The 25027-nt window shown below is 37.1% G+C and overlaps 1 protein-coding gene and 2 pseudogenes across 15 annotated transcripts in view; all 3 read left to right on the top strand.

The window, feature by feature from the left end:
- RMDN1 (regulator of microtubule dynamics 1) overlaps positions 1-25027 on the top strand; it is a 58227-nt gene that overhangs the window by 10809 nt on the left and 22391 nt on the right. For 9 of the 15 annotated variants that reach the window (XR_006198167.1, XR_006198166.1, XR_006198169.1 and 6 more), the window contains exons 2-4: positions 10805-10922; positions 18856-18952; positions 21245-21404. Coding sequence is in view for 11 of the 15 variants with exons in the window: in XM_042923459.1 (XP_042779393.1) it covers positions 10805-10922; positions 18856-18952; positions 21245-21404 (375 nt within the window). In the remaining 4 variants the exon portion in view is untranslated. The other 6 variants (XM_042923466.1, XM_042923467.1, XM_042923462.1 and 3 more) reach the window with 5 other exon arrangements.
- LOC122210676 lies at positions 918-2094 on the top strand (annotated as a pseudogene).
- LOC122210674 lies at positions 13306-14691 on the top strand (annotated as a pseudogene).

Below are 25027 nucleotides of genomic sequence, written 5' to 3'. Positions count from 1 at the left end.
CTACTATTACCATATTGTGGTAGTGAAGCTTGAAGTCCCCTACTATTACCATATTGCTATTTCTGCCTTTAGGTCTGTTAATACTTGTTTTATATACTTAGGTGCATAAATATTCACAAGTATTATATCTTGTTGGATTGAGCCCTTTATCATTATGTAATGACTTTGTCTCATTATAATCTTTGTCTTAATGTCTACTTTATTTCATGTAAGTATACCTTTCTGTAGTTCACATTTGCATCGTATATCTTTTTGCACCCTTCACTTTCAGTTTGTGTCCTTAAAGCCAAAGTATGTCTCTTGTAGGCAGCAGCATATAGTAGAGTCTGATTGTTGTTGTTTTTTTTTAATTTTTATTTTTTAACATTTGTTTTTGAGGGAGCAAGACAGAGACAGTGTGAGTGGGGGAGGGGCAGAGAGAGAGAGGGAGACACAGAATCCAAAGCAGACTCCAGGCTTTGAGCTGTCAGCACAGAGCCCGATGCAGGCCTTGAACTCACAAACTGAGAGATCATAACCTGAGCCGAAGTCAGATGCTTAACCCACTGAGCCACCCAGATGCCCCTTGTTTTGTTTTTTTTTTAATCCATTCATCTACTGTCTTTTGATTGGAGAATTTGGTCTATTAACATTTAAAATAATTATTGTTAAGTATGAATTTACTATTGCTATTTTGTTTATAGTTTTCTGGCTGTTTTGTTACTCCTGTGTTGCTTTCTTCTCTTGCTCTCAGCCTTTGTGATTGATGATTTTTTTGTAGTGGTATGCTTAGAATACTTTCTTTTGTGTGTGTTTATTGGTTTTGCTTTGCAGTTACCATGAGCCTTACACAAAACATTTTAAGAATTATAATAGCTGTCTTATTCTGACAGTGCTGAGATACACCAAGCAGGAGCGGGAACAAAGGAGAGGAGTGGGGAGGATGGTGAGTTGGGCAGGGGAGAGCCCCTGGCTGGCTGCCAGAACATTGTAGCAGGAGGAAGTCCAAGTGTCACTTCAGTTCAATTCAAGGAGCAGGTGCCTGGGAACTGAGCACCTTGATTAACAATAATGGCTGGAGCTCATCTTACAAATTATAAGTTACAGGAGAGTTGGCCAGAAAGGACAACAGTCACATCCCCACTCTGTCCCCACTCCTGGCCCTTGGAGACCCTCACATTGCCCTATGCTGGAACTGGGGGGAGGGGAGAGGGAATTCCAGAATGAAAAGCAAGAAAGGTGTTGTTTCAGCGTCGAACAGTGAGATGGAGGATCATGACAACATGTACGTCCCCCTGGACCTTTCCTCTGCTGGTGCAGCAAGAGAAGGCAGAAGGGCAACCTGCTCAAGGAATCTGTTCAGATTCTCTGTGATTGGCTGTATGAGCACTGATACAATGCCTATCCTTCAGAGCAAGAAAAAGCATTACTGTTCCAACAAACATGCCTGTCTACACTACATGTTTGTAACTGATTTATCATCACTTGCTGCAGACACTTCACTGATATGCTGAGAAAAGATGGCAAAGATCCAAATCAGTTCACAGTTTCCTGCCATGGGGCCAGGATTTCTGAAGTGAGCTCTGTGGAGTCAGCAATGTGCGTCAAAAACTTTATACCATCTCTAGCAGAGAGCTCATTGCATTTCTGTACAGCTGGACCAAACCCATCCCCAGGGAGGCCACTGTCCCCAAGCCGTCATCCCCAGGATCAATATTGGCCCGTCCAACAATGATTTGTCATATGATTGTGACTGCATTGAAAAACATACCTTTCTGTCTCTGCCAGCCAGTTGCTGTGGAACAAAACACAGTTATACGGGAAAATACAGCAAGCAGCTTTACAGACAACCTCCCTCATTTGCTGAAAGGACACGTGTAAATCCAGACAAAGTACAAATATACAGAGTGGTCTTTTCAACACTCCTCCCCTACTGCACTGAACCTCAACTAGGATTTTAGTGGATTTCAGCTTCTAGTGGATGTTGCATTCAATTGGGCTGCAAATATGGTGCTTCAGGCAAAATTTACAGCTTAACCCTTTTTCAAACGAAACAGTTTGCACAAATGTTATGATTTCCGGGGTGATGGGAAAAAATAAATCGCATTATTTTACAACACACACACATACACACGCACAAACATATATATGTATATGTGTATTCTAGTTTATTTTTAGAGAGAGAGAGCACTCGTGCATGCCTGCAAGTGAGGGAAGAACAGAGAGAAAGAAAGACTGCCAAGCAGGATCTGCACTGTCAGCACAGAGCCTGATGCAGGGCTCAATCTCAGGAACCATGAGATCATGACCTGAACCGAAATCAAGAGTCAGACACTTAACCAACTGAGCCACCCAAGTGTCCCTATTTCATGTATTTTTTAAACTAATATTTAACATGGGATTGCTGAAATGAAGCTTTTTGTTACTGAGCTGTCTTCAATGAAATACAATTAATCCAAGAACTATAAACTCAAAGCTACTGTAGAAACAAAGGATTTTTAAAAAAATATTTCTTGGTAGGTTATTCATAATGTAAGATGGTTATCCAAATCACGTGATTTTATTTTTCTCTATTTCTCTTCTCCCTTCCCTTTTTATTTTTTTCCCAGACTGCAATACTTAGAGAACCTATAGTATCTTCTCATTTTCATGTGGAACAGGATGCCCACATACTAATTAATAAATTTTCAGTTTTTTTCTCAAGCATGAATCTTGATTGATGCCTTTTTCCATGACAAAATGAAGTATTTTCCTAAAAAAAAAAAAAAAAGTTACAACAGTCTATTTGAAGTCGAGAGCCACTTAGTCAAAATGTTTTCTAAAAGCCTTTTTAAAGTTTATTTCTTTATTTAAGTAGTCTCTAAACCCAACATGGGGCCCAAACTCATGACCCTGATATCAAAAGTCACATGCTTCTCTGATTGAGCCAGCCAGGTACCCGTAGAATGTATTCTAAAGTTTTATATTTTTACACTTCCCTCCACATTTTGTGTTTTCAGTGTCATTACGTCATGATTTATTTCTTTTCATTTTGTGTATTCCTCAACAGATTATTGAATTTACAATTATTTTTACTTTCATACTTTAATCTTACTAGCTTTGTAAGTGATTAACCTAGCACCTTTGCAACATTTGATTATTCTGTATTTTACTATATTTGCCTTTACTTATGAGAGTTATACAGTTGATCTTTGAACAACACAGGGGTTAGGGGCAGCAAACCCTCCCCCCCATGCAGATGAAATCTGTGTATAACTTTTGACTGTACAAAAACTTAATTACTACCAGCTTACTAGGAAGCCTTAATAACATAAGGAATTAACACATTTTAAATGTTATATGTTCTTATAATTTTTATAATATTCTTATATCTTTATAATAAAGTAAGCTGGATAAAAGAGAATATTATCCAGAAAATTATAAAGAAGAGAAAATACATTTACAGTACCATACTATAAAAAAATCTGGGCATAGGTGGATCCATAAAATTAAAACCTTTTTGTTCAAACTGTGCTGTTCAAGAGTTAATTGTATTCTTGGGATGCCTGGGTGTCTCAGTTGGTTGAGCGTCTGAGGCTCAGGTCATGATCTCACGGTTTGTGAGTTCGAGCCCTGCATCGGGCTCTGTACTGACAGCTCAGAGCCTGGAGCCTGCTTTGGAATCTGTGCTTCCCTCTCTCTGTGCCCCTCCCCTGCTTGCACTCTCTCTGTCTGTCTCTCTCTCTCTCTCAAAAATACAGATTAAAAAAAATTAAAAGAGCTCATTGCATTCTCATGTTTTCCTGTTACCAATTAGCACTTTTGTTTCAGATTCTTTAAAGAAGACTCCTTAAGATTACCTGTAAAGCTGGTCTTGTGGTGATGAACTTACTTTGGTTTTGCTTATCTGAAAAACTCTTTATTTTTCCTTCAATTCTGAAGGACAACTTTGTTTGGTAGACTCTTCTTGATTGGCAATTTTTTTTTTCTTCTACCACTTTGAATATGTGCCATTTTCTTCAGATTTGCAGTTTCTTCTGAAATATATGTTCATTCTTGTGTGAAGGGTTTACTTTGTATATAACAAGTTGCTTTTCTTTTGCCACTTTTAAGATTCTTTAGTAGTAATATGTCTTGGTGTGGGTGTCTTTGGGCTCATCTTATTTGTAACTCTGCTTTCTTTATCTGGATATCTGTTTTCTTCCCCAGGTTAGTGAAATTTTCAGCCTTTTCTTTCTTGAAATAAGTTTTCTGCTGCTTTCTCTTACGCTTCTCCTTCTGGGACACCTATGATATGAATGTCAATCTGCTTGATATTGCCTCATAGGTCCCTTAAGCTGTCTTCACTCTTTTTCATTCCTTTTTGCTGCACTGATTAGATGAGTTCCACTGCCTTGTCTTAGAGTTCATGCATACTTTCTTCCATTCCATCTAGTCTGCTGTTGAATCTTAGTTTTCTTTTTTTTTTTTAATTTTTTTTTTTTAACGTTTATTTATTTTTGAGACAGAGAGACAGAGCATGAACAGGGGAGGGTCAGAGAGAGAAGGAGACACAGAATCTGAAACAGGCTGCAGGCTCTGAGCGGTCAGCACAGAGCCCGACACGGGGCTCGAACTCACGGGCCGTGAGATCATGACCTGAGCCGAAGTCAGACGCTTAACCGACCAAGCCACCCAGGCGACCCTCTTAGTTACTTTTCAATGTAGTTATTGTCTTCAGCTCTGTGACTTCTCTTTGGTACTTTCCTGTATTTTCAAAATTATCACTTTTTTCATTCTTATTAGGTTGGTAAGCACCTTTATGACCATTATTTTGGACTCTTTATCAGGTAATTCACTTCTGTTTCATTAAGGTCTTTTTCTGAGGTTTTACTTTGTTTTTTGTTTGTAGCATAATTCTTCTGTTTTTTCCCCCCTTGACTCTGAGATTTTTATGCATTAGCTAAAACAGCTATCTCTTCCGTTCTTGAAGGAATGGCTTCTGTAGGAGAAGCCATTGTAGCTTTATTTAATCCTGCCCTAGTTCTTAGCTGTCTCTCAAACCTTTGTGATTATCCAGGCAGCTTTATTCTTAGTGGCTCCTAGTAGTTGAGGTTGTGCCAAGACCTGTCAGTGTCCTAAGAGGGAGGATCTCAGTCAGTACCTAGAGTCAAACTGATTGGAAGCCAGACCATAGGGCAGTAGCTTTTAAAGTATGCCAGTATCCCTTTTTCAGGGGGAAGACTGGGAGTTGGGCTTTCTGTCTGCTCCCTTTGTATTGAGCTCTGGGGTGATAGCTAGTTAATAACTGTTTCTTTGTTTGCTACCATTCCATTGAACCCCTGAGCACAAGCCTTGCTGACCCTCAGAACCAGGCTGTTAGAGCGGGTGGGGGGCCTGGTGGGCTATATTTCCGTTTCCTCTGTGTTGCAGCTGCAAAACCCTGTGAGCCAGATGCCTACACAAGCTGTTTTCTTCAAGACATTGACAGTGTGGGATGGGACAGAGAGAGAGTGTGAAAATGCTGCCTACCAACCAGCCTCCTTAGTCTCTGTGGTTGGCCCCAAGATGTGTTTTTAAGTAGAAGCCTGTAACTCAGGCCATAGCTATAAAGATAAGCCAATAGGCCTCTTTAACAGAATAACTGGGGATGTGTTTTGGTCTGCTGTGCCCTGGTTTGGGGGTGGGGGGCGGCGGCGGCTTTGGGGAAAGCCTGTTAAGAACTGTTTTAGTATTTGTTGAAATCCTATTATGCCCGCAGATGTAAGCCCCGTTGGCCACCAGAGCCAGGCAATCAAGTGGCATCCCCTAAGTGGAAGTTGCAAAATAAGCTGGAGTACTAGAAGTGTACGTATCTTTTTCAGTTGATCCCATGACCTGGAGCACAGCAGAGGGAGAGCACGATGATTGCACCTTTCCTCCGAGGACTCTGGAGGAAATTGTTGAAGGCCTCTAGATATGTATTAAATTAGATGCTTGTCCTTCAGGCTGAAGTTTTAAGATACACAAGTAAGCCTTTTTCACAGAAAGTGTGGGTACTTCTCAATTAGTTGCATTTGTGCTAGGCTCTGGGGTGGGCGAATTTGCACAAACCCTTTAAGAACTGTTTTTGGTTACCCATATATAGTCTTGTAGATCTCATGGATGTGAACTCCATTCACTTTCTAAGCTAGATGTTTGGAGGCTTGTCTCTTGGGTGTAGTTCTTAAAAGTTGGGGTACCTGATGTGGTTTTCAAATTCTGCTCTTCAGGGAGAAGCTTGGGATTGTGAGTTCCCTTCTGATTGTGGGTTAGCATACCACAGTTGGGGTTTATAGCAAGATTTTGTTTCACCTCTCCTCATTTTCGTGTGGATTTTTTTCCCCATTTGTGTAGTGTGAAGGAATCACTCAGCTAATCTTTAGGTTTCTTTCAGAGGAAATGGTTTGACTTGTAGCTGTAGATTTGGTGTGTCTGTGAGAGGACATGTGTTCAGGATCCTTCCACATTGCCATCTTGAACCAGGCCCACTGGGGACTGCTTTAGAGGCTGCCTACCACACCAGATTCAGAAAACCTTATAAATGATGTTAAGTATTTCTGATTTTATTCTAAAATTTTTTAATGTTTATTTATTTTTTGAGAGAGAGAGAGAAAGAATGTGAGTGGGGGAGAGGCAGAGAGAGGAGACACAGAATTCGAAGCAAGCTCCGGGCTCTGAGCTGTCAACACAGAGCCCAATGTGGGGCTCGAATTCACTAACCATGAGATCATGACCTGAGCCAAAGTTGGATGCTCAACTGACTGAGTCACCCAGGCACCCCTAATTTTTTCTAAAGGTTATAAGAAACCATGAAAAAGTTTTAAACAGGGAAATTATTTGATCAGATTTTTGTGCAAAAAATAACTTTGTCTAGGACCAAGAATGGATAGGTTAGAGTGTATTCTGTACACCGGATAAGTGATCATTGCTATAGCACAGGTGAGAAATGTAGTAGTTTGAACTTTAGTGGTAGCCATGGAAATGGAAATAAGTGGATGCATTCAAAGTACATTAAGGATGTGAACTTAGTGGACCTAAAAATAGCTTTGATGTGGAAGTTGAAAGGAAGGAGTCGAGTTAGTTCTTCAAGTTTCTGGCTAGAACAACAAGATAGATGGTGACGCTATTTGCTGGAATAGGAGGACAGAAGCAATTTGGAGAGGTAAAGAGGGAGATGAGATGTTTTGGGCTATGTTTTGGGCTAATTAACGTGACTGTCATGAGATAGCCAAGTTGACGTATAGAATAGACAGTAGTTTGATAGGTCTGGTGTTTACCTTCTGAAGTCTGAGCTGGAGATACAGATTCAGGAGTCTTTAGCATATAGTTGTAAATGATGACATGGTAGAGGTTGAACGTACTTTCTAGTAAGACTAGAAGAAGGCCTAGTACATACTATGGAGAAATTCCAACATTTAAGAGGAGGAGGAGCTGACGGGAAATTAGGAAGAAAACCAGGAGATGGTAGGCACACATTCCTTTCTATCTAGTGATGAGTTTGTATTTTTGAATTCCTTCTAGCTTGAACTTAGTATAGTCAATGTTGAAGAAAAGATCTGTCTAGGACATAGCCTGCTTCTTCAGTTGAATAAATATTTTTTGGGAATTCATTATATGAAAGGCATTGTACAGAGTATTGGAGGTGCAAAGTAAAATGGCACATTCTAACTGTCTCAGAGTCTCACAAGTTGTTAGTGTCTTTAGGGGGCCACTGAGTCCTGATTCTTTTAATTGACTTATTTTTAGTTCCAGAAACGTGATTTTTATCTATTTTCTCACAGATGAGCAGAGAGCTGCTTCACATTAACCAAACTAGTAAAAGAGTACAACTGGTAAACTGTCACTTCATTAATTTACGGTAAGAAATATAAATGTCAGCTGCCCAATACTGCATTTTCTCCCCTCTCAGAAAGCTAGAATATTATTTGTTGAGCATGACATCAGCATGGAGGTTGAACACTGTAAATGTATAGTTTTCTCAAGTTATAATAATCTCTGCAAACTTTTCTACCTTGTGATACATCTGCAGTAAAAATAGGGAACTAGGAGACTTACTGATGAAATCTTAGTCTTTTCCTTCTTTTTCTAAGTATCACTACCACCATACACACTCAATCCCCATACCCTCTGTCCCTAACCCCATCTTGCTTCTCCTTGGTAAATATGAATTAACTCAGAAAATTAAATGTTAAAATTGTAACTTTGTCAAATCAGTTTTCCTATTTTGCTGTTTTGTTTTGAATCCAGTTTTGTGCAGTGTCTTGAATATTCATGCTCAAAAAAGTAAACAAAGCACTCAGCAAATTGGAGTATGTTGGATTCTTCATTCCTGTACTAGATCCTTATGAGAAGTTAAAATATGGGTCAGATGTGAGTCATGAGAGAGACTCTAGGATGGCTACAGGGTTTTTTGTTGGCTTTTTTTTTTTTTAACCTAAACAATCTGGAAGAATGGAAACTCTAGTTTCCATTTACCCTGAAAAGGGAAGTTGTAAGGTGGGTAAAGTTAAAGGAAACAGTAGCTGTTTTAGCTTATAAATGTGAGATGCCTGTTGTACTTCATGTGGAGGTAGATGTTGATTAAGCTGCTGGATGCATGATTCTGAAATTCAGAGGAGTCATCCAGACTTCATATTTTGTTTGTATGTTTTTAACACATTGATGGTATTTAAAGACATGAGATCACCAAAATGAAACAAGTAGAGAAACGATCTGGGACTAAGCCCAGAATATTCCTGGCTAGTGAGGAACCAACCAAAGCAAAGGAGCAGTTGCTGAAACTGCAGATAATGATAGTAGTATCCAAAAGCCAAGAGGAAAGTGTTCCAAGAGTGAGAGAACACAGCAAGTGCTGAGGAAAGGGGCTGGATAGACTAGAAAGAGGCATGAGGAAATTGAGGGTGGTGGTGGTAGTGGATATTTTCATTATCTTGATTGTGGTCATAGTGATGGTTTTATGGGTTTATATGCATGCTTTAATGAATTGTACATGTTAAGTTTGTGCAATTTATTTTATGTCACTTATGTCTCAATAAAGTTGCTTTAAAAAATTAAAGAGCCGTTCATGACTTTAAAAAAAAAAAAAAAGAAATGATCAACCGTCCAATACTGTTGATAGGACAAGGAAGCTGAGAATTCAGAATTGACCATAGGAAATAGCTGCATCTTTGGTTACCTTAACTAGAACACTGTCAGTGGAGTTGTGGGGATAAAAATGATTTGTGTGAGTTCAAGAGTGAATGGGAAGAGAGGAAGTGGAGACAGAGCACAGACAACTTTTTTTTTTTTTTAATATTTATATTGAGAGAGTGCACTGACGTATACAAGCAGGGAGAGGGGCAGAGAGAATCAGACAAAGAATCCCAAGCAGACTCCACACTGTTAGTGTGGCCTGACATGGGGCTCCATCCCATGAACCATGAGATCATGTCCTGAGCCGAAATTGAGTTGGAAACTTAACTGACTAAGCCACCCAGGCGCCCTGAGTAGAGACAACTTTTTAAAACTTTTGCTGTAAAGAGAAGTTAGAAATGAGACTAAAGAGAGAAGTGAATTCAAGAGGAAGTTAAAATTAAAACTTTTAAGAAAACTTTTAAAATTAAAAAAATTAAAATTAAATTAAATTTAAAAAATTTAAAAAAAACTTTTAAAATTAAAACTTTTAAAAATTAATAAAAGAAAACCACAACTTATAAAGATAGTATAGCTTGGCTCATACCAGTGGGAATGAATCAACAGAAAGGGAAAAAATGATACTATTTATGTGAAAGAGAAGAACTGTTGTAGCAAAGAATTGGTGGAGTGATGTCCATATATATACTCCTTCTTTACCATTGGTTTTGAGAATTCTGGCCATAATTATGAAAATTAATTTATAAATATGTTTGAATATGCTCTTTATTGTTTAATTAAAAACTGGGTTTTGTGGATCACTTTTGAAGATATCTTTAAAAGCCATGCACATTTTTTATGTGTAGTAATCACCATATTTGATAATTTTCATCTCATCTGTTAAGATTGGTACTTATATGTTAGAATCTTATATTTTATTTCATGCAGTTACAATATCCATGCCTCCTCAAATGAAATATAGATCTGGGGTGCCTGGGTGCTTCATTTGGGTGTGCATCTGACTTTGGCTTAGGTCATGATCTCACAGTTCGTGAGTTCAAGCCCCGCGTCAGGCTCTGTGCTGACCGGTCAGAGTCTGGAGACTGCTTCAGATTCTGTGTCTCCCTCTTTCTCTGCCCCTCTCTGCTGGTGCTATGTCTCTGTCTCTCTCAAAAATAAATAAACATTTGAAAAAAATTTTTAAAAATGAAATGTAGATCTTACAATGCAGCACTTACCAGCATAACTGTGATTGTTAGATAAGTTACTATCATTAGCCTTAGCCATTGTTATGAAACTTTTCTTGAAAAAGGATATACTCTCCCTATAAGGTAACTTTGTGAAATAGTTTCACTGAAGAATTTGATGAAATAAATTTTGAGCTTCCAATATTCTTTTTCTTTTAAGTTTATTAATTTTGAGGGAGAGAGAGAGGGACAGGGAGGAGCCAGAGAGAGAATCCAAGCAATCTCTGCACTGTCAGTGCAGAACCTGATGCACGCCTCAAACTCTAGGAACTGTGCCAGACCATGACCAGAACCAAAGTCAAGAGTCGGACGCTTAACTGACTGAGCCAACCAGGTACCCCTGAACTTCCAATATGCTTAGGATTGATTGCTTTGGGGGTAGGAGAAAATTGATGTGATTTTTTTTTTTTTTTTAATTAATTTTTGCTAGGAGTAGCTGTTCCTGCAAATTTTGTGTTTGATAACTCTGACCATAATTGTTTCCATAGGTGATGGGAAACCTAGGAGCTTTCAAAAGAAGCCTTTTATTCTCAGCCTTATCTTATTTGGGTTTTGAAGCATATCAAGTATTTTCCCAGGCTGCTGTGGTTCATGCCATAGCCAAAGGTAAGCCTAAGCTAAACATGTGGACTACTTAGAGTTATTTATGTTTTTTATATTTTGTCAATGACTTAGAGTTGTTTTTGAATAGGTAATGAAACTAACATTGTTAAAGGCTATATTATTTTCTGCTTTTCTCTACTTGTTAGTGAGTCTGATAATATATATATGTATGTATATATATGTATGTATCTGTGTATATCTGTGTGAATATGTATATATATCTGTATATATATATATAATTTCTTCTAGTAATTAGAGTTCCTTCAGTGAGAAATACTCTATTAATACTTTGTAGTTTTATGGGACCCTTGAGGTAAGAATGTTTTTTTACTTTTTTTTTTTTTTTTAAAGGGAAACAGAGAGAATTTGTTCTACCAGATATTTAAATTTTTTTTTTAACGTTTTTATTTATTTTTGAGACAGAGAGAGACAGAGCGTGAACAGGGGAGGGGCAGAGAGAGAGGGAGACACAGAATCCGAAACAGGCTCCAGGCTCTGAGCAGTCAGCACAGAGCCCGACGCGGGGCTCAAACTCACGGACCATGAGATCATGACCTGAGCCGAAGTCGGACGCTTAACCGACCAAGCCACCCAGGCACCCCTGTTTTTTTACATTTTTAAATGGTTGAGGGATTTGTCAGGGAGAGATATATATACCACAAAGACTATATCTGGCCCTTATGACACAATGATTTTTTTGTTTCCTTAATTCCAAGGTATTACACTCTTCTTGGTATAGTTAGGAAAGGCCCAATTACTTTGAAGTAGAAGTATTTTATTTACCAACAATGCAATTTTGTACTAACTATCAAGTAACTGATAGAAAAGTAAAAAAATGCCATCAAATTTTTTATTTGGCATTCTATAGATAAGTAAACATAGACTTGCCATATGTAAAAAATTAAATGTAATTAAACCAGTTGTGTATGTAGAGAGAGCCATAATTTCAGTATATTAGGAAAAAAAACCCTTTTTTTAATGTTTGTTTATTTTTGAGAGAGAGAGAGAGGGAGTTGAGGAGAGGCAGAGAGAAAGGGAGACAGGATCCAAATTGGGATCTGGGCTGACAACAGAAAGCTTGGTGTGGGACTTGAACTCACGATCCATGAAACCATGACCTAAGCCAAAGTTGGACACTTAACTGACAGACTGCCCCAGGTGCCCCGGAAAAAAAACTTTTAATTTATGAGTTAAACCTTTTTATTTTTTATAGTCCCCACCTTTTAATCATCAAGAAGGTGACTGGGGAAGGAAGCAGAGATTTTATTTTGAATAGATGTTCTTTTTAAAGTTGTGATAGTTGAAGAATTTGAGAATATTAGCCAAAAACTACTAGTTATTTATTGATTTCATTCGCCCATGACTATTCTTATCTTTAAAAGAGCAAATAATTGAGAATTACTATGTTTTTGTTTTATCTTTTCCTTTTTTAATGGATAATTTTTATGAAGGATAAAGTAGAGGATTTGATTCCGTAGACTTTTCACCCTAACCTCAATTCTCATAGAAACCTTGTAAAGTAGTTAGGACAAAAGTGTATTATGACATGATAGTTTTTTAAAACTTATCTTTGAGAGGTGTTGCGGTTTTAAGATTTTTCTGTGTGTTTGTGTGTGTGTGTCTGTGTGTGTGTGTGTGTCTGTGTGTGTGTGTTCGTATTCCATTATGGTATTTAAAAAAATTTTTTTAAATTTATATTTATTTATTTTTGAGAGACAGAATGAGACAGAGCATGAGTGGAGGAGGGGCAGAGAGAGGAGACCCAGAATCTGAAGTAGGCTCCAGGCTCTGAGCTGTCAGCGCAGAGCCCGACGTGGGGCTCGAACCCACGAACTGTGAGATCATGACCTGACCTGAAGTCGGACACTTAGCCGACTGAACCACCCAGGCGCCCCTACTATTTTTTTCAAAGTGAACTCTGCCCAAGGTGGGCTTAAATTTAGGACCGAGATATCATGAGTCACATTCTTTACTGACTGAGCCAGCTGGGCTCCACCCATTATAGTATTAACTTTTGAAAAGAAGCTCAAAGTTAAAACTTCTTCAAAGTCAAAGTGTCAGAGCAGAAATGAGAATTTTAATCAATTTTTTTTCATCTGTCACAGTTTCAGTGTGCTTTAGCACCATTTCCTTACAGAAAATTAGTGCAAATTTGTAGTGCTTCCCTGAGCAACAAAAGAGAGGCAAAGGTGAAATTAATTTTAGCTTTAATGGTAATAGCTCCTTTTTTCAAAGGTGTTTTTATTTAAAATTACTGTGTATTCAGTAGATTAAAAAGAACATTTTAATGTGCTAGACAGCTTGTGAGGGTCGCACAAACTGGGTGTGGTCTTGCGTAGCCACAGTAGCTAGCTGGCAGGGTGGGGTGGGGGAGGAGAATTAGGGGTTTAGTGTGTTAAACCTGTTTCTTTGTGCCTCAGAGAACACTGGTGTGGCTTTTTTCCCCATTCTCTTCCTCTACTTCTTTCATGAGACACCATGAGCTGGGCTGGGGGAATCCTGTGGGCAAGCCAGAGACCAGGCACCATAGGAGTGAATTTCTTTTGCCTAGGGATGGCTCTGTGTCCCTGCCAGGTGGCATGCATCCCCTTTAGGGACAGCTGGTCCTTCAGTCCAATCTCCAAGATTATAACTGTCAGGTGTGAACTTACTAAGAATTTCACTTCAGAGGAGACAGTTCATCACAATAAGATCTCCGTTATAGGAACTGGATCAGTTGGCATGGCCTGTGGTATCAACATCTTATTCAAAGGCTTGAGTGATGAAGTTGCCTTTGTGGATGTTGATGAAGGCAAACTGAAGGGTGAGACAGTGGATCTTCAACATGGCAGCTCTTTCATGAAAATGCCAAATATATTTTCCAGCAAAGATTACCTTGTCAGTGCAAACTCCAACCCAGTGATTATCATAGCAGGTGCATGTCCAGGAAAAGGAGAAACATGCCTTGATGTAGTCAAGAGAAATGTGTCCTTCTTTAAATTAATGATTCCCAACATTACCCAGTATAGTCCCCAGTGCAAAATGATAGTGGTTTCCAGTCCAGTGGATATGTTAACTTATGTAGCTTGGAAGTTGAGTGCATTTTCCCTGTTATTGGAAGTGGCTGTATCTGGATACTGCCCATTTCTGTTTCTTTATTGGGCAAAGGCTCGGTATCCACTCCAGAAGTTGTCATGGATGGATCTTTGGAGAACATGGAGACTCAAGTGTACCTGTGTGGAGTGGAGTTAACATTGCTGGTATCCCATTGAAGGATCTGAATTCAGAAATAGGAATGGATAAAGATCCTGAGCACTGGGAAAATGTCCCCAAAGAAGTGATAACCTGTGGTTATGAGATGGTTAAAATGAAATGTTATACTAATTGGGCTGTTGGCCTATCTGTAGTTAATTTAATGGAAAGCATTTTGAACTATCTTAGGAGAGTGCATCCAATTTCCACCATAACTAAAGGCCTCTATGGAATAAATGAAAAGGTATTCCTTAGTGTTCTTTGTATCCTGAGAGAGGATGGTATTGCAGACGTTCTAAAAATAAACCTGACCCCTGAAGAGGCGGTCTGTTTGAAAGAGTTTAGAAAAGCTCTGGGAAATACAGAAGGAGATCAAGGTTTAAGTTGTTTAAAGCCACCCTTATGAAGTTATTGATGGAGAGATAGTAGTTAATAGGATTATATATCAAACTTTTGAATAAACTTGAATTCATATATGTATATATCTAGTAGTTGCTATTTGGTCTAAATGTATGATGTACGTGTTTAATGTGTTATAGAAGTTCTGGTTCTTTTCATCCAGTATATACCAATTCTTTCATTCTGGCTGGATTTCATATTCATTTATATGCTGTTTTAAAAAAAAGTTGTAACTTCCTCTACAAATATAAAAATAAAAGTATTTACAAACAAAAATAGCTCTGTTGATTCCAATTCTAACACCAAATAAAACCTTGATTTGACCTTGAAAAACAATTTTTAATATTCTAAGGTGTAACTTATTCTGAAATCTAAATGTATTGTCTTTATTAAAGATTTTAATGAAAGCTGCCTTATATTTTAGAATCCTTCCTGTGTTTTCAAGCATATTTTGAGCACTTAGAACGTTGATACAAAATATGGAGTATGGATATTTATTTAGCCTACTTTGATTTTCTTTAGCTTTGTTTTCTTACATAAAATGTCATTTTATAATTAGTTGATTGGCATGCTCGTTATAATTTGTGAGACTAGGCCATAGCCCTTGGGGAAAAAATCAATTATTGATAAAATATAGAGATCAGATTTTCTTTTAACTTGGAAAATGATTCATGTTTCTATAAAGTCTTAATTCCATCACTCCTTACAAGTTTTACTCTGTCATATATCTGACTCCCATTTGGTGTGCTGTGGTCTTTATAATTTTTAGGAAATGATCTTTAGAGAATTCTGCTCATCAAAACTGCTTCTCTTTAGAGTTGCTTCACCATTGAAGCCAATTAAAATTTTTTTTCCTCATCAATATACTGGGATAAAATCCTATTCTGAAGTGAGATGTTTTTAGAAATTAAGGGCATATATATTTTTTTGACCTTTCATTTGGATGGGATTGTGGGACTCATTTTTAAAATGGTAATGTCTAGGGGCGCCTGGGTGGCTCAGTCGGTTGAGCGGCCGACTTCGGCTCAGGTCATGATTTCGCGGTCCGTGAGTTCGAGCCCCGCGTCGGGCTCTGTGCTGACAGCTCAGAGCCCGGAGCCTGTTTCAGATTCTGTGTCTCCCTCTCTCTGACCCTCCCCCGTTCATGCTCTGTCTCTCTCTGTCTCAAAAATAAACGTTAAAATGGTAATGTCTATATTTACCACAAGATAATGCAAATACCCACTTGGTCGTAATTGAAGAACTCCAGTAGAAAGTTTTTCATTATTTCCTTAAAATAGACAAAATTTAAAACTCCTAAAGATATGCTAATACAGTCACAGTACTCGTGTGTGTGTGTGTGCATGCGTGTGTGTGTGAAAGTTCACTTGTAAAGTACCTAAAAGATAATTATAAGTGGCCCATTAGTAAATAAAGATTCATCATATCACTTCACTTGTCTCTCTTCATATACCTGTATTGATTCCTCTTTGATGAATCTACAGAACTGAGGCTAGTGCTCCTTCATCTGTGTTTCATTGTACTACAGCAGGGCATAAAGAGGTACTGTGCATCCAGTACTGCTTAGGCACAGTATTGTTGATGTGAAAAATTTGCCTTAAATTTTGATGATGTTGCTACTTAGAGCCTTCTAACCCTAGAAAAATCCTAGAGTATCTGAAAAAATCTAGATACTCATTTGTAAGTTCTATAAGGAGAAACTTCTAGAAATAGAGCTGTTTTGCTTGCTTAGAGGAGTAGAGTTTTTGTCCAGATACCTCTCACATGGTTAAGAGTACACGTACCAAGAAAAATCAGAAAGCCAAAATTTACTAACTTAGGTCACATCAGTGACATTTTTTTAAATTCTAAAAATTATGATCTTGTGCATATTCATTTTAGGCTAAATTTAAGATTTCATTGTACAGCTGAATTAATATCTCAGTTCATCCTGGATATTCATTATTAAGTTGAAAAGTAATTTACTTTAAAAGTGTAGTCCATTTTATAGAATATGGTCTCTCTATGTCAGTAACATAGCTTATTTTTAAATATTTTCAGGAAAAGTACAGAGCATTAAACAAGTAAAAAAAAAAAAACCAAAACAAAACACAGCTGATTTGCAGATATGAGTGGTCTACAGTATGCTCCCACCCTAGTGCCTATGTGAGTCTGTAGTGTCAGAGTAAGTGCATTTTTTCCCTATAAATTGCACACTGTATGATTTTAGAAATTTCTGTTTAAGAATTAAGAAAAACATATTTAAACCCTGGATATTATAGCTTATGGTACTATACTGTATAATAAAGAAATAGGAAATAAGTGATTTAAGAAGTTAAGAATAGTGCACAAAAGATTTAAATCATTTTAAATTATTAACTTTATTTCTACATTCTTCTTTTAATTGTGTGGATGATGAGTTGAAGCATTCCTAGATCACGTTAAGGACAGTAATCTCTATCAGTCTTCTTGGAAAGTCTGAGAAAAATCAGTGAATAGATTTAAATATAGCTTTGCTATTTACACATACCATGTATACATTCAAATATGCCAGATCAGTATTTTTAATATTGTATAAGTTTTGTGTGACAGCAGCTGTAACAAATTACCACAAATTTAGTAACCTTAAACAACATAGATTTATTATCTTACAGTTCTGTAGTTCAGAAGTCCCCAAAATGGGTCCCGGTAGATTAAAATCAAGGAGTCGGCAGGGCTGTATTTCTTTCTGGAGGCTTTAGGAGAGAATTCTTATTTTCAGCTTCTAAAGGCTTTCTACATTCCTTTACTGAAGACCCCTTTCCTCCATGTTACAAACCAGCAATCATTTCACTCTGGCCTTGTTTTCTTTGTTATACCTCATCTGACGTTCTTCTTCCGCCTTCCTCTTCTACTTTTAAGGACTCCTGGGAGTCCTTAAAATGATCCAAGATCATTTCCTATCTTAAGGTTAGCTGATTAGTAGCCTTAATTCTAGTTACAAACTTAATTCCCCTTTGCCATGAGACCTATACATTTTTACAGGTTCTGGTGATTAAGATGTAGACCTTTTGGGGACCATTATTCTGCCTACCACAAATATTGACTAAGAATGCTAAGATTACTACTTTTTAAGAATCTTTGGGTTGTTGGGAGTGCCTGGCAGGCTCAGTTGGTAGAGGACACAACTCTCGATCTTGGGGTTGTGAATTTGAGCCCCAGCTTGGGTGTAGAGATTACTTAAAAAAAAATCTTTGGGTTGTTGTAACCCAAATTTGGACAATCAGCCACTGATAAAAATATACAATAAAATGGAAGCAAACTTAAGAAAGTTAACCAGCCATGTGAATATTAAATTCTAACACCCAACCAGATTGAGGTAGGATTAAAGAAGAATTTGCGAATTCATTTAATTTTTCTTAAGCTAGTTATAAGTATATCATGATGCTAACTTAGTAAAAAAATACTTCATATAGTGTCAAATTCAGGAGATTTTTTTCTGGTCTAGAGCTTAATTTAAAAAAAAATTAAACCTCAAATACATTCTTATCAATTAAAGCATACTAAGGTAAATAATAAACTTAATTGAACATATTGAAATGTTGGCTTATCTGTAGGACTAAGTAATACTGTACCCTTATAGAAGACAGTTCAGTATGTTGTTCCTTAGTAATAATTGGAATATCCTGAAATTCAAGCTTACTGTTTTTTTTCAGGAACTAATCAACTTTTTTTAGAGCATCATGTTGTCTATAAGGTTTGGATGTTTTGTAGTAATGTATAAACTAGTTAATGAATTGGTTGGTGTATAGTGCCAGTGAGGGTAGTTTCAGATTCTCTGTGTAGTTAAATTCATGTAAGTTTTTGATGACAGATTTGACTCTTTCTATAACAGCATCTGTATAAGTTAGATCATAGAGTCTAGTGAAACAGTGTGGTGCAGTTCATTCAAATTAATAATTTTCAGTACTGGAAGTGGATATTACATCATCATTTTCAACAATGAATGGTATTTAGCAACAACAACAGAGAGTTTGTGTGTGTGGAGGGTAAGGGTACCATAACTTTCTTGCAGGAAATTGCATTTAAAAAAATATATTTAGTCAGTTCCACAATAAGTTTTCTATGTTTTTCTTTTCTCTGGTTTCAGTAAACACTTAACTGCGATAGCTTCATTTACTTATTTCTACTACACTTAAATATAGGTTCTTCAGAATTTCTGATACTTCTTTATAGGTGATTTCTATATCTAATTTCTTTTTCTTATATATGAAAGTGTTTATATTTCTTAGCATTATTGCCATCTGGCTTGGGAAGACCTACTTTATTGTGTCTTTTTCATTTTTAGTCTTCAGAGTTGAAGAAATTCTTGAACAAGCAGACTACCTATATGAGAGTGGAGAAACAGAAAAACTTTATCAGTTGCTGACTCAATACAAGGAAAGGTAGGCAATATATGATAGGCTTGGGTTTGCAGTTTCCTCAAAGTTTTTGTTATTTAACAATTAAGATGGTTCTTGGTGCTTGAAATTTTTATATTTTTTAAAAAAAATTTTACTGCAAAATAATGTTTCTTAGTGTTTAATTTATAGTATAATGTTTCAGTAAATGATTCACAAGTGCCACATGTATCTCAATGATTTAATAAAGGTGATTCTCCATAGTTATTCTAGTAGAATGTTGAAGTATTTTTTTTACATTTGTTATTTTGCTTTGGATCATATGAGGTAGTTGTTGAATATATGGTTATCTCATATATCTATGTTGTATATTTCTCATCTTTTTAAGTTAATTTCTTACTGGCATAGGATATAAATGAATTAGGATGATCATATGCCACCATTGAATAGTATCTGTGTATCACTTCAAATTTTTTTTTTTAATGTTTATTTTTGAGAGGGAAAGAGAATGCAAGCAGGGGAGGGACAGAGTGAGTGGGAGATGCAGAATTCGAAGCAGGCTTCAGGCTCTGAGTTGTCAGCACAGAGCCCATTGCGGGGCTTGAACTCATGAACCGTGAGATCATGACCTGAGCTGAAGTCGAACGCTTAATGACTAAGCCACCCAGGCGCCCCTGTGTATCAATTTAGAAGCAGTTTTTTAGAGAAACTAAAAATGCCTCCTTTTTCCATTTTAAGTATTAGATTACATGTTTAGTCCAGAGTATCACTATGTAGTCAGTTTGGGGGAGGATTCAAGTGGAAGGAGATTCTACCCTATTAAATAGGTTAAATAAGGCTAAAATGGCATTGCCAGACCACATATTTACTTAATCTTCTAAGCTAAAGATATTGAGTCATTTTCAGCTACCTTTCTTAGATTCCCAAGACCAGTTTTCCACCACAACCCATCAATTTTACTTCCCAAATGTCTATAGGATCCATTTTTTCCTCTCCATGTTCCCCTTAGTTACTTGTAGGGGCTGGTTTGGTATTTTATAGTCCTTTCAGTAATTACTTGAAAAGCAAGCTGTAAGATAGTTACCCCATATTTAATTATAGATATACAGTTGCTACCTTTAGTTTCAAAATTTTACGTGACTACCATTTTTTTAAGTTTATTTATTTATTTTGAGAGAGTAAGCGAGAGAGAACGTGAGCAGGGGAGGAGCAGAGAGAGAGGGAAAAAGAGAATCCCAAGCAGGCTCTGCTGTCAGTGCAGAGCCCCATGCAGGGCTTGATCCCGTAACCGTGAGATCATGACCTTAGCTGAAATCAAGAGCTGGATGCTCAACCGACTGAGCCACACAGGCCCCCCAGGTGAATACCATTTTTTGTTAAGAAATATATAATGGGCTTAAGGGCAGACATTTAATAAAAAGGATTAAAAGTCTAATGTTTTAAAAAATATTTCTAACTCTTAATTGTTACTATTTCATTTATTAACCATTTCTTAGTTTATAAAAGTATTTTCTTTTTTTTAAATTTTTTTTTTTTTCAACGTTTTTTATTTATTTTTGGGACAGAGAGAGACAGAGCATGAACGGGGGAGGGGCAGAGAGAGAGGGAGACACAGAATCGGAAACAGGCTCCAGGCTCCGAGCCATCAGCCCAGAGCCTGACGCGGGGCTCGAACTCACGGACCGCGAGATCGTGACCTGGCTGAAGTCGGACGCTTAACCGACTGCGCCACCCAGGCGCCCCTATAAAAGTATTTTCAAATGGAAGTTCTTCAAGGGGTCCAGTGCCCTTACTTGAAATATTTCATGCATCATGGAATGGATGACACACGCAAACATAGGATTTATCTTGAGATTTTGTTATATTCAATCATTTATTAACACATATTTATCATATGCCTATTGTGTGCCAGGTACTGTATTTTGGTCTACGGATATAGCAGTTTTGTTTTTTAAAGCATGATCCTGTCTATAAAACTTATTTATTTTATGGGACTATCTGAACCAGGTAGTGAGTTGTCTGAAGTGCCAAAGCCTTAAGTTACATGTTGAATTTGTAGTGCAAGTGTTTGGAGAATTAAAATACAAAGGTCTTTTCTAAGGAAGTTAGTATTTTAGATATCATAAGAAAGTTTAATATTTATGTGTAGTATTTTGTAGGAAATTTTAGCAAATAAAGTTTTTGTGTGAAAGAATATAGCATTGTGAATAATGACTTTTGACACTGCTAAATCTTCACTGACCTGTAAGACCATCATTATGTATTCATTAGTGCTGTGACCTTTAACAATTTTTACATTTGAGCTAAACTGGTTATTTTATATTTATTTCAAATTAGTGAAGACGCAGAGTTACTGTGGCGTTTGGCACGGGCATCACGTGATATAGCTCAGCTTAGTGGAACCTCAGAAGAGGAGAAAAAGCTCTTGGTCTATGAAGCCCTAGAGTATGCAAAAAGAGCACTAGAAAAAAATGAACGCAGTTTTGCAGCTCATAAGGTGAGGTCCTTAATATAATAAACTGTTACTATCTATTGAGAGGTACATTAGTCTATACCTACCTATGATTCCTGATTTATGTGGGAAAGAAAATTTGTCTATATTAAAGAAGTAGGGAAGAGATTTATTTTTATAACATTTGTTCAAAAAGATGTAGTTTTTTCTTTGCATTCTTGAACATTTATTCTAACTTTATTAGTGTGTTGATAACTTAGTTTTGTGAATGCTTATTTTTTTATTTTTAAAAATTTTTTAACATTTATTTATTATTGAGAGACAGAGACAGAACATGAGCATGGGAAGGGCAGAGAGAGAGGAAGACAGAGTCTGAAGCAGGCTCCGGCTCTGAGCTATCAGCACAGAGCCCGACGTGGGGCTCGAACCCACAAACTGCGAGATCATGACCTGAGCCAAAGTCGGATGCTTAACCGACTGAGCCACCCAGGCGCCCCTGTGTATGCTTATTTTTAAACAGTTAATAGTTTCATGAATTACCTATACCTTTATTCCTAGTAGTATAAGCACTTGACAATTGTTTACTCATTTTCCTCACATTATATTTCTGTTTTATGTAGAGGTGAGAGTAGAGTGGCTGGACAGCTGAGACCTAGTGTAACTTTCACATGTAACTCTGCTACTTTCTGAATTTCCTAATTGGTTTAGAATAATGTTTTTCAATGGACACTGTAGGGAGACATGGGGACATTATTTGTCTTTTGATTAGGACATCATGTTATCATGTTGGACTATCCTCAGCAGACCCCCAAAGTCATTGTGACAGCCAAATTCCATCTCCACCATTTCTAAATGCTCCCTTCTTAGAGGCCAGTCTCCCTCAGCACCCCCTCCCTGATTAATACTGGTTTATATTAAAAATAAAAAATAAGGAATCTTTAAGTTTGTTGAGATTTGTTTTATAACCCAGAATATGGTCCAGCTTTGTAAATTTTCTTTGTGCACATGAAAAGAATGCTTATTCAGTTTCTTGTTGGGAGTATTTTATAAATGTCATTCAGGTCAAGTTGGTTCATAGTGCTGTTTGAGTCTTCTGTATCCTTAATGATACTCTGTCTGGTTGCTCTATAAATTATTGAGAGAAGGATGTTGAAACGTCCAAGTATAGTTGTAGGTTTGTTTCTTTGCAGTATTTTTAAATTTTTTTCTTTCTTTTCTCTTGAATTTTATTTTACTTTTTAAAATTTACATCCAAGTTAGTTAGCATATAGTGCAACAATGATTTCAGGAGTAGATTCCTTAATGCTCCTTACCCATTTAGCCCATCCACCCTCCCGCAACCCCTCCAGTAACCTTCTGTTTGTTCTCCATATTTAAGAGTCGCTTATATTTTGTCCCCCTCCCTGTGTTTATATTACTTTTGCTTCCCTTCCCTTGTGTTCATCTGTTCTGTGTCTTAAAGTCCTCATCTGAGTGAAGTCATATGATATTTGTCTTCCTTTGACTAATTTCACTTAGCATAGTACCTTCTAGTTCCATTCACATAGTTGCAAATGGCCAGATTTCATTCTTTTTGATTGCTGGGTAATACTCCATTATGTATATAGACCACAGCTTCTTTATCCATTCATCCATTGATGGACATTTGGGCTCTTTCCATACTTTGGTTATTGTTGATAGTGCTGCTATAAACATTGGGGTGCATGTGCCCACTCAAAACAGTATAACTGTATCCGTTGGATAAATACCTAGCAGTGCAATTGCTGGGTTGTAGGGTAGTTCTATTTGTAATTTTTTGAGGAACCTCCATCCTGTTTTCCAGAGTGGCTGCATCAGTTTGCATTCCCACCAGCAGTGCAAGAGAGATCCTCTTTCTCCGTATCCTTGCCAACATCTGTTGTGCCTGAGTTGTTAATGTTAGCCATTCTGACAGGTGTGAGGTGGTATCTCATTGTGGTTTTGATTTGTATTTCCCTGATAATGAGTGATGTTGAGCATTTTTTCACGTGTCAGTTGGCCATCTGGATGTCTTCTTTAAAGAAGTATCTATTCATGTCTTTTGCCCATTTCTTCACTGGATTATTTGTTTTTTGGGTGTTGAGTTTGATAAGTTCTTTATAGATTTTGGATACTAACTCTTTATCTGATATGTCGTTTGCAAGTGTCTTCTCCCATTCTGTCGGTTGCCTTTTAGTTTTGCTGATTGTTTCCTTCACTGTGCAGAAGGCTTTTTATTTTGATGGGATCCCAGTAGTTCATTTTTGCTTTTGTTTTCCTTGCCTCTGGAGATGTTACGAAGTTGCTGTGGCCAAGATCAAAGAGATTTTTGCCTGCTTTCTCCTCATGGATTCTGATAGCTTTCTGTCTTGCATTTAGGTCTTTCATCGATTTTGAGTTTATTTTTGTGTATGGTGTAAGAAAGTGGTCCAAGTTCATTTCTCTGCATATCGCTGTCTATTTTTCCCAGCACCATTTGCTGAAGAGACTGTCTTTATTCCATTGGATAGTCTTTCCTGCTTTGTCAAGATTAGTTGGCCATAGGTTTGTGGGTCCATTTCTGGGTTCTCTATTCTGTTCCATTGATGTGAGTGTCTGTTTTTGTGCCAGTACCATACTGTCTTGATGATTACAGCTTTGTAATACATCTTGAAGTCAGGATTGTGATGCCTTCTGCTTTGGTTTTCTTTTTCAAGATTGCTTTGGCTTATCGGTGTCTTTTCTGGTTCCATATAAATTTTAGGATTTTTTGTTCTAGCTCTGTGAAGAATCCTGGTTAATTTGATAGATACTGCGTTTTTGTTTTTGTTTTTGTTTTTGTTTTTAATTTAAAAAATTTTTTTAGAGAGAGAGCATTAACAGGGGAAGAGAGGCAGGGAGAGAAAGAGAGAGAGACAGAGAGAATCCTAAGCAGGCTCCATGGTCAGCACACAGCCTGATGCTTGGCTTGATCCCATAACCCTGGGATCATGACCTGAGCTGAAATCAAGGACCCTCAACTGACTGAGCCACCCAGGTGCCCCTTTTTGCAATTTATTAATTTTTGCAGCATGTATTTTAAAGTGCTGTTATTAGGAATATAAACATTTAGGATCGATTATATTTTCTTGATGCATTGACCTCTTTATCATTATAAAATGATCCCCTTTATCTTTGAAATAACTCTTGGGTTTTTTTGTTTGTTTTTTTCTTTTTCTTTTGGTTTTATAGTCTACTTTGTTTGATATTAACATAGCAACTCTTATTTTCTTTTGATTAATGAAAGAATTTGTAGCATGTTACATCCTTTTCTGTCCTTTTACTTTTAACTGATTGTGTCCTTATATTTAACATATACTTGTAAACACGTGATAAGTCTTTGATTTTTACTTCTGTATTTCGCATCATATAAAATTCATTATTGTAATAACGTACACTGCAGTGGATTTTTAGCATTTTCACTGTGTTGTGCAGTCATCATCGCTGTCTAATTCCAGAATATTTTTGTTACTCCCAAAACAAACCTTATATTTATTACCAGTTAATCCCAATTCTCCACTTTCTGTCCCCTGCCAAGCACTAATCTAGTTTCTGTCTCTGTGAATTTGCCTGTTCTAGACATTTTATATAAATGGAATCATATAATATGTGTCCTTTGTGTGTTTGGCTTCTTTCCCTTAGCATAATATTTT

Source organism: Panthera leo, chromosome F2, assembly GCF_018350215.1.
Source record: "Panthera leo isolate Ple1 chromosome F2, P.leo_Ple1_pat1.1, whole genome shotgun sequence".
NCBI classification, from domain to species: Eukaryota; Metazoa; Chordata; class Mammalia; order Carnivora; family Felidae; genus Panthera; species Panthera leo.
Note: the sequence above shows the minus strand (reverse complement) of the source record. Positions and strands in the feature narration are given on the sequence as shown.